Source organism: Echinops telfairi, unplaced genomic scaffold (assembly GCF_000313985.2).
Source record: "Echinops telfairi isolate 266 unplaced genomic scaffold, ASM31398v2 ScPeMD7_4;HRSCAF=17, whole genome shotgun sequence".
In the NCBI taxonomy this organism is placed as follows: domain Eukaryota; kingdom Metazoa; phylum Chordata; class Mammalia; order Afrosoricida; family Tenrecidae; genus Echinops; species Echinops telfairi.
In genome coordinates, this window is record NW_022103900.1 from 21,532,371 (window position 1) to 21,553,563 (window position 21,193).

The following is a 21,193-nucleotide window of genomic DNA, read 5'->3' on the forward strand; positions in this document are numbered from 1 at the left end:
GGCACAATAATCCTTATGCCTAACAATTCTGTGATAAATTTAATCAAACTATTAATTAACTTGTGCACAAACAAAATACCGCCCATGATTCTGACTAGACTATGTCTTGTTTAAATACGAAATTTTCACTGCATCGAAAGAAGGCCAAAGCAAACGTAAGGAAAGGGTTAGGGGTTTTCAAGTTTTATTGAAACTCAGAAAGTCCTAGAGGATAGAAGAGACATGAAAATGCCACGTATATGAAATTATGTACATGTACCCTAGATCACCTTTGGGGAGACATCACAATATTTAAGGGCAGTTTATATTGTTAAATACATTGTGGTCCACCTGTATGCATCCTTAGCATAGTGGGCTCGGTCTAAACTTTTGTAGAACCTCATTCAATACGTGTAGGTTCACTGAAAGTATTGCCCATTTTATTAAATGTTGTAATTTTTTCTTGATACTTGGGAAAAGGAAATAGGCAAATTTTACTGAATGATCATTAATTTACTAAGCAAAGAGTTTATTGTTATTGGCTTGCTAGTGGGGCCATGGTCTACATCTATTCATTTAACAAAAATATTTTCAAATATAGATATATATAGAGAGAGATGAAGCTGATAAATCAATCAAGATCTTACCTGATTTCCTCCCATACCATGGCAATTGAATATACCCACTTTCTCATTTTCCTTTCGGCCCATGTTGTCTAAACATTGATTCGTCTCAACATTTCTTATCTAAACAAATACACACAAAAAAGCAAGTAAACATACCATAAAATGTTTCTGATAATATCAAATTGCCTATATTGTTCACTAAGTGATACAAACTAATGAGGGGACTCCTCCAAGAATAGTTTGCTTCAAAGAACTTTATTTTGGGGTGCCCAGTCTTAGATACTGTAGGAGTTACTAAACTTCTACTGAAATAAATTTAATTGGCACCAGCATTGATATTAACATCAACTCTATATCCACTCCTTATCCATATCATAGCTTCAGAAGAAAATCATACACACATGAAGAATTGGGAACACTTCCTAAAATCCTCTTGAAGTGAGAAGTATCCAAATTCCATTCAAAAAGGCAAAATCTATTCTTGAACCCTTCAGTATCATATGCAAAGAAATATATATGAATTGACAAAATGTTCATTTAAATAAATGTTGCATTACTAGATGCTGCATTCTTGGAGTTAATAAAGATTAATTTCACTGGTAATTTCTGTGACTAAAATAGAGTCCATGCATGTTTTCCCATCCATTCTGGATGCCAGACTTAATGGAAAAAACTTGACCCTAAGAAAAACTATTGCAAGGATAAATGCTGATTTCGTATAACAAATTCTACAAAAGCAAGATTAAATTGCCAGTTGCAAACATAAAGATCTTGGTTTTCACTCAAACATGGCATTACTCCTACAATTAGCATACAGCTCATACATATCTGGCAAATGTAATCACAAAAACCACTCACTGAGCTAAAAGGTGCTAACATTACAAAAGCAAGCACAATTTATACAAAGGGTAGGAAGAAGAAAAAAATCTCTTTTAAATAACATGTTTGAGATTTTTTTCCTTAATCTTAACCACTAATACATATCTATACCTTTCTATATTGCTTCTGAACTTTATCTTTACATCTGAATATGCATATATCATTGTTCATTAATGTATTGCTTGGATTCAATGAATTGTGGACTGAAATACATACATACATACATACATACATACATACATACATACATACATACATACATTCCAACTTACCCTGTAAACCAAATACTACACTGAATCCATCCTAATGAAGTGATATCTACACATACCGTATATACGCAAGTATAAACTGACCTGAATAAAAACCAAGACACCTAATTTTAACACAAAAACTGCATTAAAATGTGCTGAAAAACTCGGCTTATATACGGTACATACGGTACCCTGATATAGCCTCCAACTGTTTGCTTGCTACTCATGTTGTACACCTTTTCTGTTCCTCAGGAATAAAACTGACTCCTGAACAGTAATTAAATCATCAAAGAAAGCCCTCACAAGGTAAAAGAGAGTATAAAGTAATATCTGGACTGCATTTACATTGTATTAGGTAGATTATACATAATCCAGAGTTGATTTAAAATCTAGGCGAACGTGTATATAAAATAAATGCAAACACTCTGCTGTTTTATAAAGGGACTTGAAAATCTTCATATTTTGATATGAGGGCCCTGGAACCAATTCCCTCAAATCTTAAATAATGCTAAGTGTTATCAAGGTCGTTCTGACTCAGTGACCTTGTGTACAACAGTACATGCGTATTTAGTTCTATGTGCTTTGAGTCTATGTTACTTCGCACTAAAAATAATTAACATTACAAGCTTCTGGAGAGAGACATTATTGTTAATATTAGATGCCTGCGAGTGGGTTTCAAACACAGGGGGACCCCATATTGAACTTACTACCTGGTGCTGGGACATTCTCACAGGGGGACCCCATGTTGAACTTACTACCTAGTGCTGGGACATTCTCACAGGGGTACCCCATGTTGAACTAACTACCTGGTGCTGGGACATTCTCAGTGGGACCCCATGTTGAACTTACTACCTGGTGCTGGGACATTCTCACAATAGTTGCTTTGTTTGAGAAAATAGTTGCAGCCACTGTCAACTCATCCCTCTGAAGCTCTTCCCCTTTTTTTTGCAGACCCTCTACTTTTTACAAAAGATAATCTGATTGGATGCTCTTACAGACATTGTAACATTCCATAATTCAATAGATCAATCATTATTGTACAATTGCTGCCACCATCAGTTTCAAAACATTTTCTTTCCCCTTGAACTCTTTGATATTAGCTCTCCTTTATCCCCTCCCTTCCCCATCCAACTCCCCAGGAACCCTTATTGTTATGTGATATATTATTTTTATTATGCCATAGCTGATACCATCCAAGGTATACATTCACCTACAATTCTGGTAGTCATTCCCCTGAATGGGGCTATACAGTCTCTCTTCCAATACTATACCCTCAGGGAATCGTTACTCTGTTACTATTTGTGAAGGGTTTATCTATATTGGATTTCATACATAGAACTATCTTAATTTTACAAATGGACATATGCAAGTCTAACAAGATTAATGGGGTAAAACTAAGACCAAGAGTAAGGGGATGAAATATTAAAGAACTAGAGGATAGTTAGGTGTTACATCAGTGCTATACTGCACCCTGGATATAGCATTCCTTCTGTGTGACCTTTCTGTGGGGGACTGTCCAATTATGTTACAGGCGGTCTTTGGGTTTCCATTTTGTGCTCCCTCACGTCAATTTGATTCCTTGTTTTGAATTTCTGATACCTATTCCTGTTGGCACCTCATGCTCACACAGGCTGGAGTGCTTCTTCCACGTTGGCTTTGTTGCTTCCCTACTAGATGGTCACTTATTTAACTTCAAGCTTTTAAGACTCCAGATGCTTTATCATTTAATAGCCAGGCACCATCAGCTTTCTTCACATTTGCTTTGAACACATTTTGTGTTCAAGGATCCTATTGGGAAGGTGAGCATTATAGATTGCCACATTATTAGAACAAATCAGTCTTGTATGGAGGTAAGAATTAAGTAGAGGCCCAAAGTCCATCTGCTTCCTTGTTGTATTTATATACACACAAATACAGCTACATTTATTTACTTACATATATACATATCTATATTTATACCTCTCTATATAATTTTTACTTTCTTGTTATTTCCTCTTTCTTTTTCCTTTCCTCCTGCCCCACTATCATGTTTACCCATCTTTCATCTCTCAGTTGTTCCTCTCAGATACATTTCCATGGATCAAACATGACCAGGAATGCTACACAACCCCTCACTGTCAATTTTAGATCCTGTGCTATTCCCCTGTCCCTGTTCTTACTGGCTTACTGCTTCCCCCTGCCCCTGCCCATGCCCCTTGAACCGTCGGTCCCATTGCTGTCTCCTTGGGATTACTTATTGTGCTTATTTTATATAGACACCAAAAGAAAGGGGGAAAAAAGAGAGAGAGACCATAGAAATAGTTCCAAGTCTAACCTTTGTCCTGACCCAGAATAGAAGAGCTTGTTAAACAGCAAATAGGCCCTGGTTTAATCCATCCATCCAGTCCCCTTTCCTTTCCAGGATCCATCTCCCAGGACCCCTTCCCACTTCCCTAACAGCATGCACACCCTTTTAATCCTCCGCAGTCCGAGGGGCGTGCTTTCTACAAGACCCTGTGGCTCTTCCTGAAGTCAAGGACGGAGTGGTCTAGTGCCTCACCCCGTATACCTTTAGGCTTTCAGTGTGGCCCTCTTATGTCTTATGAGTATCCTCCAAGCAGTTCAAATGAGGTTCCAAGCACTGTCCCCCAAGTCAGAAGTCTACAATCGGGATTCCTCAGGGACTTTATGGTTTTTCTCCCTTTGCTGGTCTGTTGTGTTCCGCTCTTGGTTTGCCCCCAATGGGCAGGTCAGATGGAGTGCAGTCCCTGCACTGTCTTCAGTGTTGTCCTCTAGGGACATGGTGTTTCAAGCTGAGGCCAGCCCTGCAGTGCTCTCTGAATGAGCTGCTCCAAGCAGAAACTCCACCCTCAAGGCTTGGCGCACTGGAATGAAGTCTATTCTCTCTCTCCCTTTCCGGTGGAGACATAAACAATAGCCTCCCCTTGGGTGGATTAGTGCTGTCTTCACCCACTGCCACCTTCTTTCTTCCCACACCCCTCTGTGGACCCTGGAGGCATATGACAGGGGGTGGGGGGAGATGTCTTTCATCACAGGTGCTATCTGAATCTTCTTTCTTTCTTTTTTTGTTGACATATGCATCCTTGGGTTTGGTCTGGCTCTTGCCCCAGTGTATGTGGTCCTCTGCTTGGGAACTGTGCCATATGTACATTTTCCTCCATGGCTTTTCTGCTGTTTGAACATGTGACCTCAGTAGACACATGTTGTCCTTTTGTGCTTGGCTACCTTCACTCAGCATAATATCCTCTAACTCTTTCCACGAGAGGAGGTGCTTCATCGTTTCAGCCTGTTTTTCAGGGATGTGTAGTACTCCATTGTGTGTATATCCCAGTGGTGTTTTTTTTAACCCATTCATCTATTGATGGACATTTAGGCTGCTTCCAATTCTTTGCGTTTGTGAACTGCACAGCAATGAACATTAGGGCACAGATTAGACCTTCTACTTTACCAAGCATATCTTTCTTCAGGGTGTGGTTCCTCCAGATAACATGAGGAAAAATTCATGGCACAAGTCCCCATCCTTACTTCTGAGAAGCATCCAAGTGTACTCCCAAAACAGATGAAAAATTTTCCTTCTGGCAGAATATTTGAAACTTTTTGCCAACACCATAATTCAGAGCCATCAATTCTTCCTTGTCCACTGCTCATAAGCATATGGAGTGGTTGAAAATACCAGGAGTTGGGTCAGGCTCACCTTAGTAATCCAAGTGTCCTCTTTGCTTTTCCATCCTGTAAGTGGTCTTTTGCTGACAATTTATTCAACACAATATGCCATTCGATTTCTGACCTGCTGCTTCAATGGGTATTCGTTTTAGGTCCAAGTAAAATAACAACCTTAAAAACCTCAATATTACCTCTATGTATTGTCTGGTTGTGAGGATTTCTGTTTCCTTTCCGTTGACGCGTAATCCACACTGCGGGCTGGATGCTTGAGTTTCTGAATCAGTCATTGCTTCAAGTCTTTTCACTTCCAGAAAGCAAGATTAGATGACTCAGACACAGATCTTCCTGATTTCAAACCACACAATACCCCTTATTTTGTTCCGTGAATAGGTAGGTCAGAGAGCTATCATCCAAGATTCTCGGTTTAGATGAGCAAGTATTTCCAGCTTTGCATTCATTTGATAGCTGCATTCAATTGATATCTCCATTGACATCCCACCCATTCCTGGAGCCGTGTTCTTTGTCAACGCCTTCGTGGTAGGCTTTTACTTCATCCCTCCATGCGACTGTTCTTGTTTATACTAACTGCCTTTCGAAGTAGTCAAAGACTCATGATTTTTATATGATAATTGTGTATTGCTTCCATAATATTTCACTCAACATTTTGTCTACAGACTACTTCAGTATAGCAAATCGAGGCTTGAATTGCTTCAGTCCTTTCGATGAGGAAATGTTAAACATGCTCTTCTCCTGTAGCTCTCCAGCTCCGGGATGTTGCACGGCAGTTACAATACCGTGACTTCAAAAGGGGGCCTTTGGGATCTTCTGTCAACTCCTTACTTCATCAGGTCTACCATTCATGTTAGCTCATCTACATTTAGGGCACATTTCAGAGTTTCTTTTAATAAATTTTGGTCCTTTCATACTTTCTTGTCCTTTGAATCATCTTTTGCCCTCTTCATGCACGATGTGTGATAGCACGCTACAACTTGTCTGGTATGTTGTCACTAAGGTCCAATGCATCACACCCTTTATTAAGATGGTATTTCATATCACATGGGAGACACTGGAAGTCACACGCAGACTCCGGTGGATGTGTTTTAATGTTAACGTGTGTGATGATATTGTCTCCAGCAGACCCCAGCCTTGTTTTGCTTGTCTCTCTGCACAAACGCAGTCGGCTTGGTTGTGCGTATCCTATATCTGGTCGGGACCACATGTATCATGGCCATTTGTGTTGTTGGAAAATATGCATTTCCAAAAAACAACCAATCTTGTGAAACTCTATAAGCACTCTCAGGCTTATTTTCCAATTACCAAGCATTCTTCATTTCCAGTGTCAGGAACCCAGTCATCAGCCCACCGTCATTGCACTTTTATTTCATACCTAATCAACCCTAGTGTGCGTAAGTGGGTAAAACCCTCAATAGTTTCATCTTCGGCATTACTGGTAGCTTCGATGCCACCCTGCTTAGGAGCTCCTCCCCCAGCATTATTTCAGATGGTGTTCCAAACCCCTCCTTACGGTGTCCCCGCCCAGGCCTTTCCGAAGGAGAAGGTCAGAGGCTCCTTCCTAGTCCATGTTCGTCAAGAAGCTGTACTGAAAAAAGGTACACTAGATCTGATGTTGCTGGTGTTACAGCTTCTAGCATTAGAGCAGCATGGGCACCCTCACACTATTGACAAACGAGGGGTTTCAGTTACTGGATTCATAATCTTCATGATGGGGAGAAAACAACCCCCTGGACAGCTAGGGATCAAGTTGCTGTAAAGTGGTGTCCTCGAGTCTATGAGCCCAATGTCAGGTGTCTTTTTTTCTTTTCTTCAATTGCAAAAGTTTGGGGGTTTGTTTTTTTGTTGTTGTTTTTTTTATGATTCTCATAAAGAAAATCTTAATGGGTACTATGAAACATTAAAAACCCCCAAAGTTCCAATTCGGCAGCTTATTTTCTTCATCATCCAAGATGCAAAGCATAACCAGATCTAGCGTGATCTTGTGTGATTCAACAACAAGAACAACAACAAAAAATTGTAACATTTCAAAAAAATACCAGGACCTCAGCCAAATAAATACTCCCAGAGAATGATGCTTAAGCAAAGAAGTAAAAGATCCTTTTACAATTACTTAAGCAGTCATAACACTAATTCTAACAAAACAGAACTCTAGACAACCAGAAATGTCTGTATATACAGTAAACTTTTTATTATTCAGAAAGCAGATGGTGCCTGGCTATCAAAGGGAACAGTGTCTGGGGCCTCAAAGGACTCCACAAGCAGCCATCTATGTGAAGCATCAACTAAGTCCACATGGAAGAAGCATAGCAGCCCGTTAACTAACGACGAAGAATAACAAAACCCAAATATGATGAATGGAAAGGTATTAGAGTTGTGGCAGTGACATAATCTCCTGCCAATTTGTGAAGGGGTGGAGTCTTGCCTGTCAATCAAGTTGCAGCTTGATGACCTCATTTGGTGGTGCCATGGGGATAAATAGCTCACTGGAGGCCAGACCCACACTCTCTGCTACACATTCCTGTTGACAAGCCACATGGAACTACTCTGATGGCAGCCAGAGCCCTGGAGCTGGAGGACCCACGTGGAGACCCATGCCAGTGTTGAGATGCTTCCACTGCCACTGGATCCACAAGACTTTCCATCCACTGCACTGTGATCTTCCTACATTCTGTGTCATTGCATGTGTTGTGTAAGTCTGAAGAGGAATTTAGAGACTATATCGAACAGATGGGCTAATATCAGACTTAAGGAGTTGATCTAGACTGAGCTGGGATATTTTCTTAATATACAATTGATCTTTTATATAAAGCTCTTCCTTATATACATATGAGTCTCCCTAGATTTGCTTCTCTAGACAAACCTGACTAGCACAAGAATTAAATTGTGAAAACTCTAATTGTAGAAGCTTATGAAGGACAGAAGGACAGGTTATGAAATCCATCTGCAAAGCACCTAGTTCTCTGGCCTCTGGCAAATTTCCTCTGGGGTGAGTCAAGGGGTGTGAATAGCTTTTCTATTAGACCGAGATTATTGTAAACTTGATTAGGGCGGATGGAAGAAAAGAATAATACGATTTCTGGCCAATTGCCCTCCTCCTTGCCCCAACCTGAATTTGCTCTAGATTAAAATATTTCTCCTCTCTTGCTCCACAACAGAAATATTCTGTCTGGCTTATTTTACTATTGCTGGTGGTCTTCTCGTTCTTCCTCTGTATTTGCATTCATATCTTTTAATATCTTTTCTGAATTGTTTTGGTTTTATTTTTTATTCTTTCTGATGTTTCCTAGTTTATGAAACACAGAACGATTGTATGCATAGAGACAATAATTGATGGTATAGTGGAGGTAATTGAGAAGAATTGGGGTATAATAATGAATGCAGGAGGGGGGAAGATATATACAATTGTTTTTAAAAGCAACTAAACTATGGCAGTATATGATATGTGAACTTTATAACAATAAAACAATTGGGAGGAAAGAGAGATTTGAGGGAAATGTGTTACCTTTCACAGGAAAAGATAAGAACAGATTAAATATTTGTATTTTGAAGCAGATAAGAAAAAATGAAATTTATATTTCAAAATCTCAAAAAAATTCTTATACAGTCTATTCTATAACTTGTATCATGATATTAAATTAGGGTGGGGGGATTCATTCTTCATTTTATATGATGACTCTGAATATACCATCTATTATTAGCATAGTGTTCATTTTAATTGTTGTCAGCTCAGAGATTTCTTTGTTTACACACAACTTTTTATTACTTGAAAGCACAATTCCTAAGGACATATATTTGAGACCACTTTGCCCACTTAGGTTTTGAAACTCAAAACTGGCGAATCTTTTCTAAATGTTTGTATTCAGCAGCTGCAGCATTAATGGGAATGTTCTCACCATGCCTGTAATTTGTTTTTTTTTAGCTCTTGCTCCCTCTGGTGGTTTGTAAAGGCAAACTGCACCAGTAACTTAAAAAAAAAAATGACATACCTTTTCCCAACTTTTGTATTTTATAAACTAATACGTGAATCCAGTTCTAAAGATAACACAAGCTAAGCTTTATATGATCTTTTTTTTTTTTTGCTTTAACATGTACTTATTTATCAATACCACATTGCATTTCTCATTGTTTTACATAAGTCATTCTTACTTGGCTTGTCTTTACTTGGCAATGAAATAAACAGGCACATTTACAGTGAATTTCAGAATTTAATATTAATGTTTTTATAATTGCTCTGGTGGATACATACCAAGGTTTATTTTCTGTTTACTAAATTGGGAATAAATCACAGGATGAGAGCAACATCTATATGTATATTTAATACATCCAGGCTGATTTTGCTTATGTAGCCTAGTTTAGAATGTCCTGATTAATGACTGAGATTTAAATATTTATGTTAATGGATATCTTAACTGCATTCCATAAAAAATGAAACTAAAGAACATAAAAAACGAAAGTTTTCATTTGCATTAGTATATTAGAGCAATCTGAGAGCCTATAATAAGAATCACACTGATAGTCTGTTACAATAATATTTGCCCCAGTATATATTTGAGCGTTAAAATTATAATCCATTTAAATCTATTTATTTGCAATGCAATATTTTTAATCAAGTAATAGTTCATTTTGTACACAGATGTGTTACACAGTTCTACTCTCTTGAAGATTGGCGTCTGAAGAATGAAATATTATGCCTATAGATATGCTTCCTCAGTTCCTCTGCAGTGGAAATTAGCTACTACCCTGTTTCCCCGAAAATACGACCTCTCCGAAGATAAGGTCCCCAAAACTATCGTAACTCTGGATTCTGGACCACAGCTGCCGGTGCCGCACAGCTCACTGTTGGCCGCAGCGCAGCCAGAGCAGACAGGAAGTGTGAGGTCTCTTTTAATAAAACAATAAATGTATATTCTTCATCATGGAAAAATAAGACATCCCCTGAAAATAAGACCTAGCACATCTTTGGGAGCAAAAATTAAGATAAGCCACTGTCTTATTTTCGGGGAACAGGGTAGCTACTAGATCATCAAAAGTTTTGGTATCAAAGAAGAAAACAAACAAACATGGGCAGAGAGGATGCCCTCACTGGTGTTAGCAGAAATGAGGCTTTAAAAAACAACTGGTTCTCATATTAAAGAGTCAAAAAGATGGAAAATCTATCAATAGATCCCCTGATCTCTAACAAAGAGGATAAAACACTAAGTGGCTCTGCATCTACATTTGGCCGTTACTGATTTGGCTCTTAATCTCCAAAAACGAACAGCTTCATAGATATCTACATTTAGTTCCTTAAATGTATTCTTCAACAACATTTCATAAATACAATGCCCGTGTATACAAGGACCTTTATACTTGTTTAAAAGTTGTTATGGTCACAAGATAAAAACCTACTGCTGACCTGTTAATTCTGACTCATAATAACCCTTAGGAAGAGCAGAACTGCTCCCGTGGGGGTCTGAGGCTGGACGTCTTTATGGAAGCAGTGCTGAGGTGAAGTAGGGAAGACAGAATTCCTAACACTCATGTCAAATAATCTTGAAAGCAACACGAAAATGCAAATCTTAAGTCCCAAGGGCCAAATGTTTAGGTTTTAGAAATCCTGTTCTTTGATCTCTAATATTCTTTACAATCTCCACCACCCCCCACCCCCACCTTTCTCAGAATGTTAGCATGTCACAGTCCAACACTTGAAATGAGGTATTAGTACTTTGGGATAATATCTTTCCATAGATTACTTGAATTACTCTTTGTGTTTATAAGATTCAGAACCTAGCAAGTTAAATCTACATAATCTAAAGGGTTAGTTAAGTAGAAAATGTAATACTGCAAAGAGCTTAACTTCCTTATTCCATTATGATTTGCTTACTGCGTCTAAAAGGAGCATGCTTCATTAACCTACTGAGAGGTTTTAGTTCAAGGCAATTTCACAGCTTTTAACTTCCCATTGGACATTGCATATAATTTATGGGGTAGGTAAAGTCATATTTCAATTATGTGTGTAAGATGCAACTATAATAAAAAGTACAATAATGATATCTGATTTCAATAATTCTAATAACTATTGTGATAATAACCAAAAAAGAAAAAAAAAAAACTCATGCCATTAAGCCCAGAGAACCTACAACTCTTTGCAGAAGCAGACCACCATACCGTTCTCCTGCAGAGTGCTAGTAGATTAGAACCATTGACTTTTTGGTTAGCAATTGAACACGTAATCCCTGAGCCACCAAGGCACCATATATACATTAAATTATAGGGTTGGCAAAGATTATTAAATGTGGAATGGACTTCGAGAAGAGCACACAAAATCTGTCTTGAAATAGATGCTAGAATGCTCCTTAAAGCAAGGAGAGAAAGACTTCTTCTCATGTACCATGGGCATTCTATCAGGAAGTCCTGGGACTACATTATTCTAGTAAAAGAGAAGTTCAGGGAAAGGAGAAAGCCCCTCAGTAGGATGAATCCACACAGTGGCTATAACAATGGCTCAATCACAGCAATGCTGTGAAGAGGGTGCTGGCCCCAGCAGTGTTTTGCTCTGGTGTATAAAGGGCTGCTATGAAGCAGGACTTACTAGCTGGCTCCTGCCAACAACAGCAACAACAAAATGTGTATGGAGAAGGCCTCATGGTACAGTGGCACCTAGCACAGCTAAAACACTAATCTAGTAGCCTATATCTATGGTGGTCTGCTTCTGTAAAGATGACAGACTCGAACTTCCAGTGGGGAGTTGATTTTGTTCAATAGGGTCAACAGGCATCAGAACAGACTCCACAGCAATGGGTTTTTTGGTTTTTATATGTATATTATAGTAGGGAGCTAGCTTACATCATTTGCCAGTGTATCTTCCAATATAGCAAAGAATGTTATGAAAAAATAACTTATAAATTATCAACAGTTGGGGAGGGAGGGAGGGGAAATGTGAGGAGCTGATACAAAGGGCTCAAGTAGAAAGAAATGTTTTGAAAATGATAATGGCAAAAATGCACAAATGTGCTTGACACAATGGTTGTATGTGTGTATTGTGATACGAGCTATATGAGCTCCCAATAAAATGATTAAAAAATAAATCAACCTAAAATGTTTTTATTCACTGGTAGTAGCAATATTAAGTATAAATGCTTAGGAAAATATTGAAACTTAATCTATAAATACATTGTTAAATTTTAAATATTTAACTTGAAACTGCGGGATGAATACAGCAAACAAAAAATCTAGCCTATCATCCTCAAGTCAACTACTACTGACAATGACCCCACAGCAGTGGTTCTCAACCTGTGGGTCGTGACCCCTTTGGGAGTCGAATGACCCTTTCGCAGGGGTCACCTGATTCATACCAGTAGCAAAATTACTGTTATAAAATAACAACAAAAATAATTTTATAGTTGAGGGGTCACCACAACATGAGGAACAGTATTAAATGGCCATGGCAATAGGAAGGTTGAGAAACACTGCCCTAAAGAATAGAGTAGAACTTCCCCCCAACTTTTCAAGGGTGTAATCTTTATGGAGACAGACTATCACATTTTCACCCATGAAGTGGCCAGTGGGTTGGAACGGATCTTTAGTGTAGCATCCACATGCTTAACCACTGTACCACCACAGCTGCCATAGGAATATACTACAGAACTCATACTGCCTTTGTTGCCTGATGACAAGGAGCATGAGCACTTTGGGACTCAACTCTTCAAGAGAAAGCACTGTTATATGTTCAAGAAAAGACAGCATTTGACAATCTTCCAATGAAAGTTAATGCCAAGCAGTAAAATGGTTTTGCTGATAAAGGCTTTAGGTAAATGTCTGTTGTCCATTAAGAACTCACCCTAACTCATTATCAAATTGTTCCTCTTAAATTATGTATACATGGCTACGTGAAATTGAAAAAAGAAGGGGAAAGAAAGAGAGAGAGAATAAAAGACATGAGTAGGGGGGGAGCAGGGCACTAACTCACTCAAGGGGAGGGTATTGTTTATATCTCCACAGGAGGAGAGAGAGATCGGGCTTCAACCCAATGCACCAAGACGTGAATACAACATACCGGCATGCACCAGGGAACCAATAGAGGGCTGCAGGCCGGTCCCAATCCCGACTATGTGGACACCCCCACCCCACCCCCCACCCCCAGAAGAATGCACTTCAGAAGACAGCTCTGGCGCTACAGTTTGAAGAGGGGGCGCATCGGATTAGAGCACACGGAAGAAACACAAAGGGCTGAAGAGGGAGGGGAGGACATCATGGCCCACAAGCCCTGAGGACAATGTTCCTGCTCGGAGCAGACAACGCACAGAGAGAATCATAGGGCCGGCCCCACCACAGGACACAGCATCCCTCCCTGAACAATGGCTCTGTGGGGAACAGCACTGGAGACACAGGGCGGGAATAGTGCATGGTCTGGCTTCATCTCACTGGGGCGAGGCCCGGGGCATGCAGCAGAGCAGCCCTGGGAGCAGAGTGATGAAACCCCGGGGACTATCAAAAATAGACTTGGGAGACAGAGTGTGGCACCCCATCAGACTTGACTGGAAAACACTCATAAAGGCCAACAAGCAGACCTTGAACTCTTTATAGGGTTTTTCCCATTTTTATCAGTGGTTTTCTTTTTGTTATGGCTATTTTGTTTTTCTTTTTTGTTGTTGTTATGTTTTGTTGGTTTTGACTTCCTTTATTGTTTTATTTGACTTTGCCTGTTTTTTTCACTTATTAACATATCTGCATATCTATCTAGATAAGATTGGCGGGATACATAATTCAGAGATGAAAATAACAAGACCAATGATTCTGGGGGGATATGGGAGAAGGGGAGGTGGGAGAAAGGATGGTGGGGGGGACAAACCCAGGGACAAATGAACAACAGGTGAACTAAAAATCAATGGAAGGAAGGTCGTAGGATGCCTACTGGGGTGAAATCAAGGGCAATGTAGCAGCATGGAATTACTAAACCCGAATGAAGACAGAACATGATGGTTGGCCAATAAGTAACTGAAAAGGAAATAGAGGAAAGAACCAGGAGGTGAAGGATATTTATAGAGGCCTAAATACAGGCATATACATATGTAAATATATATAGAGAGATATATAATGAGAGGGGGAATAGAACTATGTACTCATATCTGTATGTTAAGAATTAAGATTGCAGATGGACACTGGCCTCAACTCAAGTACTCCCTTAACACAAGAACACTTTGTTCTAACAAATCTAACAATCAACAATTCTGTGATGGTCACCTTCTTGATGGTGCCCGGCTATCAAAATATAAAGTGTCTGGGGTCTTAAAGGCTTGAAGATAAACAAGCAGCCATCTAGCTGACAAGCAACAAAGCCCACACGAAAGAGCAAACCAGCCTGTGAGATCATGAGGTGTTGATGGGATCAAGTATCAAACATCTAAGACCTAGAATAAAACCATACCCAAGGTGCATGTGGGGGCAGGGAGAGGATGGAGTGGAGAGCCAATACCCATTTGTAGACAATTGGACATCCCCTCACAGAGGGGTCACAAGGAAGAGATGAGCCAGCCAGGGTGCAGTATAGCACCGATGAAACACACAACTCTCCTCTAGCTCTTTGGTGCTTCCTTCACCCCACTATCATGATCTCACTTCTACCTTACAAATTGGATTAGACCAGAGCATGCACACTGCTACTTATAAGAGCCCACAACACAGGGAATCCAGGATAGATAAACCCTTCAGGGCCAATAAGGAGAGTAGAAATACCAGAAGGATTAGGGGAGGGTGGGGGGAGAAAGAGGGAATTGATCACAAATATCAAAGTAGAACCCCCTCCCAGGGGGATGAATATCAGAAAAGTGGGTGAGGGGCAACAAAGGATGATGTAAGATATAGAAAAAATAATCTATAACTTATCAAGGGTTCATGAGGGAGAGTGGGTGGAGGAGGGAGGGGGAAGAAATGGGGAGCTGATATCAGGGGCTCAAGTAAGAAGAGAATGCTTTGAAAATGATGATGGTGGCAAATGTGCTTGACACATTGGAGGAATGTGTGGATTGTTATAAGAGATGTAAGAGCCCCCAGTAAAAATACTTAAAAAGGAAATTGAACGGGAGACTAGTGCTTAGGGAATGTGTTCTTCTGTTTCCATGGAAGACTAGCTTGAATGTGGTGAACTATAATCCCTTCATACCCCAGGATGTTAAAAGCTAAATATATCTCCTAGGTATCTTAATGAACTGGGTTTTAAAACAGTGATTCATAGCAATCATACATCTTACGAATTTTTCACATTTTCAAATTCTATCATCGCATCACATTACCACACAGTGGAATGCTTAAGTGTAAGGATCTTTCCTTATTTAACTTCATGTCCTCAATATGTGTCACAACTAATAGTCTACCCTCTTACTTAATAAAAATATTTAAATAAATAAATTCTAAAAAGACAAGCTCCTTTCTCTCCCAATTACATTAAAAACTGAACTCTAGGGTCAGACTAATATGGACTTGAACCCTGATGTCATCGGTTACCTTGCTGTGTAAACCAGATGCCACTCCCTCAGATTTTCCACGCAGTAGAAAGTAGACTTTCCACACAGCACCCACGTCTTGGAATTGCTATTTTTATAGGACTAAGTTCTCATAAAACAACCTCGCATAATGCTTTGTTTATTTAGAGATCAATAAATGATAGCTATAATATTTACTATAACAATTACTGATATTGCTGCTACAACTCCTTGCCAACTATTATACTAGGTATTCTATAATCTATAGTCGACTATAATCAGTGATTATAGAGTTGGTTCTGACTTACTGCGAGTGAAACTGAAGTGAACATGAGTTTTCAAAGGCTGAATTTTCAGAAGGAAACCACCAGTCTTCTGTTTGAAATACCCCTGGTACCTTAATCATTTGCACCATGCAGGGATTCCAATCATCATTATAATCCTGTAAAGCTGTCCAATGGTATATGCATGGCAATTATTTACAGGACTCTCCATGAACACCAAAATACATGGGTTCTCAAGTTCCTTATATACAATGGCACACTCCTTGCATATAAGCTACTAGCATCCTCCCTTATCATTCAAATGATATCTAGATTACTTGTATGGAACCCTAGTGGGACTGTAAACATTGGACTGCTAGCTGTAAGGTAAACAGTTCAAACCACCAGCCACTTTTAGGGAGAAAGCTGAGGCTCTCTGCTCCAGTGAGCATTTATAGCTGAGAAACCCTATACAGACTTGCTGTGAGTCCTAATCAACTGGCTGGCAGTGGGGTTTTGACACATAAAATAACTAACACAATGTAAATGCTACACATAAAGCTTATGCTTCTTCTTGGATTTTGAGGGATTATTTAGGAGCTAATTTTCCCCTAATACTTTCAATCCATGTTTGGTAGAATCCATGATTATGAAAAGCTGATGGCACTGTCTCAATTAGCTGAGAAGGGTATCACAGATACTCAATTCATAAGCTGTGTGACCAAGATTTCTATCCTTCTTGGTTTGACGAGAGAGCCTGGTCTTTACACATTTCAACATGCTGCCTTTCCTGAATAATTAAAAACATTGAGAAAGACTCTTTTGCTCTCTTAAAAAACAAACAACAACCAAAAAGAGAAGAACAAGGTATTTTTATAAATTAAAACATGGCCACATGATCCATTATATATGATAGCTAATTTAAAATGAGTAGGTCATACAAAGAAATTTATATACTATGTAGAGGTTGATTTATACTCTATTTTTTACCTGTTTTTAGAAAGTCAATTAGGTTTCCCTGATGTAGTGCAGGAAAGCATAAAATTGGATTTTAACTTGGAAGGGAACATCTAGGTTCTGTCTCAGAGCCCTGAGTAGCCCACAGGAGTCACACTGGTGACCCCAGGGAAATTACAAACTGTAATCTTTGCTCATATTTGCCTTATTTCCACTTCTGGTCCAGCATCCTTTTTTTTTTTTTAAAATAAAGAAATCAATGTTTACTTATCAGCTGGGTTCTTTGGCTCCAGTGGGAGAAACTCTCTACCATCAGAACAAAATAACTTACTTACTTCTTCATTTCTTGTATTCAGTACACAACAAATTTTAAGTAGAGAATAATTATATTGGGAACTTTCTTTGTAACTGGATTATAAGCATGGACACATAAGCAGTGTTCTTAAGCTTATTAAGCATTCTCATTTATTTTGTGTATGGAATACAAAACCCTTATAGCATTAGTGATAGCATATAGATCTTGGATATTTGAAAACATTCTTTCATTGTTTTTCAGTTAATTATAAGTAATGCAAGTTAATATTAAAATTGCAGAGCAGTAAGACAGATGACCCAGAAAAGCCCATGGTTGGACCATATACATTTTCAGATATCCTATAATTATAATAGAAAAAAGATAAATGAATTTTAACCTAAGAACAAACCTATTTAGTAATTAGTCCCTAATGTAGTATACTATTGCTGCTGACTGCTTTGTTACAACCAATATTGAATTAAAATATGAATCTTAAACCCAAGCCCTATTAAATAGGAAATCACTAATATGTTGATTATTGTTGTTAGGTTCAATCTAGCTGGTTCCAATTCATAGCAAACCTAACTACAAATCACTGCTCAATCATACACCATCCTCACAATTGTTCTTGTGTTTGAGGTCATTGTTGCAGTTACTATCAACCCATCTCAGGAGCCTTCCTAATTTTTATTTCCCTTCCACTTCAAGTAGCATGGTAACTTTTCTAGGGATTGGTCATTCCTGATAACATGTTCAAAGTATGTGAGACAACGTCTCTTCATCCTAGGTTCAAAGGAGGATCATAGCTGTACTTCTTCCCAGACAGATGCATTTGTCTGGGCCAGTTCATGGTACTTTCTATCTATAGTCTTGGCCGAGACCATAATGCTAATATATAAATTATTGTCCAGCCTTTCCTTTTTTCAATGTCCAGTGTCCATATGCATAGGAGGTGATAGAAAATACTATGGTTTATGAGCCCTGGTGCCAAAGTGGTCGTGCATTGGGTTGTTAACAGCAAGGTCAGCAGTTTCAAACCACCACCAACTCCAGAGGAGAAAGACTGGGCTTTCTACTCCTGTAAAGAGTTGAAGTCTCAGACAGGCACAGGGGCCGTTCTACCTGACCCTGTGGTCTCTCTGAGTAGAAACCATCTCAACAGCACCTAAAAACAAGTCAGTTGTACCTTAATCTTCAAATATCCTTGTTTTTCAACACTTTAAGAGTTTTTGTACAACACGTTTACCCAGTGCTTTGATTTCTTGACTGCTGCTTCCATAAGCATTGACTGTGGCCCCAGCAAATGAAAGCCTTGACAGCTTCAATCTCTTCTGTGTTTATCCTGATGTTACATGTTGGTCCAATTGTGAGACTATGGGGTTTCTTAATATTATTGTTCTATCAATTCCTGGACTTATTTTGGCGAATGCATTCAAAGAAGCTTGGTCTTGTTCCTTCAGTTTTTGATCATATGCCATCTCTTGAAATGGTTGAATGTTGACCATTTTCTTTTGGCAGAGTAATTTTTGGTATCCCTGCCATCTTCCTTTGATGCTTCCTGCATATTTCAAAGGTTTGTCCACAGAATCTTTTAATATTGCAACTCAAGGCTTCCCCGCCCCCTTCAGATCTTTCAGCTTAAGACACGATGAGTGTGTTCCTCCTTTATGGTTTTCTAACTCTAGGTCTTTGAACATTTCATTATAATACTTGGTTGTCTAGAGTTGCCTTTTGAAATCTTCTGTTCAGATCCTTCATTTCATCATTTTCTCCATTTGCTCTAGCTTTTCTACAATCAAGAGCAGATTTTAGAACCTCTTCTGATATCACTGTGAATTTTTCTTTCTTTCCTGTCTTGTTAATGACCTTCTGTTTTACTCCTGCATGCAGCTCATTAAGTCTTCTGTAATTAAAGTTCAATGAATTAAATCTATTCTTAGAAGGTAAATGTATTCTTGAGATGTTCTTGAAATTCAGGAAGGATATGGTCAAGGTCGGTTTTGGAGGACACTTAGGGATTTGTTTAACTTTTCTTCAACTTCAATCTGACTTACATATGAGCAATTGATGGTCTGTTCTGCAGTCAACTCTGGGCCTCATTTGACTGTGGATGTTGAGCTTCTCAGTCAGGTCTTCTCACAGATGTAGTTCATGTGATTTGTGAGTATTCCATTTGGTGCATGTATAATGATTCTTGTGTTGTTGATAAAGGTATTTGCAAGGAAGAAGCTGTTGGTCTTGCAGAATTCGATTATGGGATCTCCAGCTTTGTTTCTACTACGAGGACACGTTTTCCATCGACTGCTCCCTTTTCTTTGTTTCCATCTTCTGAATTCCAATCACCAATAATTATCAATGCATCTTGATCTCATGTTTGATCAATTTCAGACTGAAAAAGCCAGCAGGATTCTTCAATGTATTCATTACTAGCATTGGTGGTGGGGCAAAAGCTTGAATAATAGTTGTATTGATTGGATTTCCTGTTACTCATATGGATATAAGGATATAATCCTGTCACAGACAACATTGTACTTCAATGTAAATCTAGAAATGTCCTTTTTTGCCAATGCAGGTGACAGCATTCTCTTTGAATTTGACATTCCTGGCAAACTAAATCATCTGATTATCAGATTCAAGATGGAAAATACCAGTCCATTTCACCTCACTAATGCCTAGGTTCTTGATCTTTGTGGGTTTCATTTAATTTTTGATCACTTCCAATTTTCCTAGATTCAGGTTTCATACATTCCAAGCTCTAATTATTAATAGGCATTTCCAGCTGTTATGTTCTCATGCTGCATCATGCTCCATCAACAAATGGAGGTCCCCTTAACGTTAGTTGATCCATGCCATTATGGTCAACTCAGCTTTGAGAAGGTAGCGCTTCTTCAGTCATATCTCTTTTAACCTGAGGGGTTAATCTTTTGGAACAGATTCTCAGAATTTTCTGCTGTGAGTTATGAGAATTTCAGTGTCTGACGATGTTCTGCTGCTGTTCAGAGGGTTTTCAGTGGCTAATTTCTCTGAAGTATAAAGTCTATTCCTTCTTTGTAGTCTGTTCTTAAGCTGGATGCACGGCTGAACCCTGGTCACCTTGGGAGACACTGCTGGGATTTGACATGGCCACCACAGGAAGACAAAATGATTGACCAGCGGTGGTACTAATATGTAATATATAATATACATATAATTCATAAGGAAATAATCATTTGAACAATTAAATATATGTGTTTATGTAGTTATGATAATGCCAGTTGCTTGTAGTTCTAAATATAATCGATTTCAAATAGTATAGACCAATATTTCTCAAGGGGCTTAAAAAGTCAATATGATTGTAATAATCATTCTGACATACGCTTTGCCATTTTTCACTCTCTCTCTCATGGATGTCTATGGAACTTTCCAGAGTTGAGATACACATAAAATTGCGGGTGTTACCCTTATAACAGATTGAATGTCAAAGCAGATATGAGGATCTAGCTATTTTCTATTAAACTAGATAATAACAAAATTTACAAAAATGAAAAATAATGCTATTCATCTGGTTTTCATTTTGTAAATGTATTATGTTTCATAAAAGATGTTCATGTTAACATACAATAGGTTATTACAATGTTTTCAATAAATCAATATATGTATTTTACATTATCAAATTTTGTTTTAAAACTACAAATATTAATAAATGTGTCTGGCAAAAATGCAAGCTCCTTGGTGCCTACAGTAAATTTTAGATCCTAAACTTTTGAAACTGTTGTTACAGGAACAAGAAAATATTATTCATCTAGTGTTAAACATTTCCTTTTCT

General features: G+C 38.6%; 1 protein-coding gene across 6 annotated transcripts in view; it reads right to left on the minus strand.

Moving 5' to 3' along the window:
- The window catches only part of GALNT13 (polypeptide N-acetylgalactosaminyltransferase 13), a 594,009-nt gene that overhangs the window by 48,384 nt on the left and 524,432 nt on the right, over window positions 1–21,193 (minus strand). For 5 of the 6 annotated variants that reach the window (XR_006680924.1, XM_004703815.2, XM_045299235.1 and 2 more), the window contains exon 10: window positions 627–725. The exons of the other annotated variant lie outside the window; for it this stretch is intronic. Coding sequence is in view for 4 of the 5 variants with exons in the window: in XM_004703815.2 (XP_004703872.1) it covers window positions 627–725 (99 nt within the window). In the remaining variant the exon portion in view is untranslated. The remainder of the gene's footprint in view (window positions 1–626; window positions 726–21,193) is intronic. 6 annotated transcript variants of the gene reach the window in all.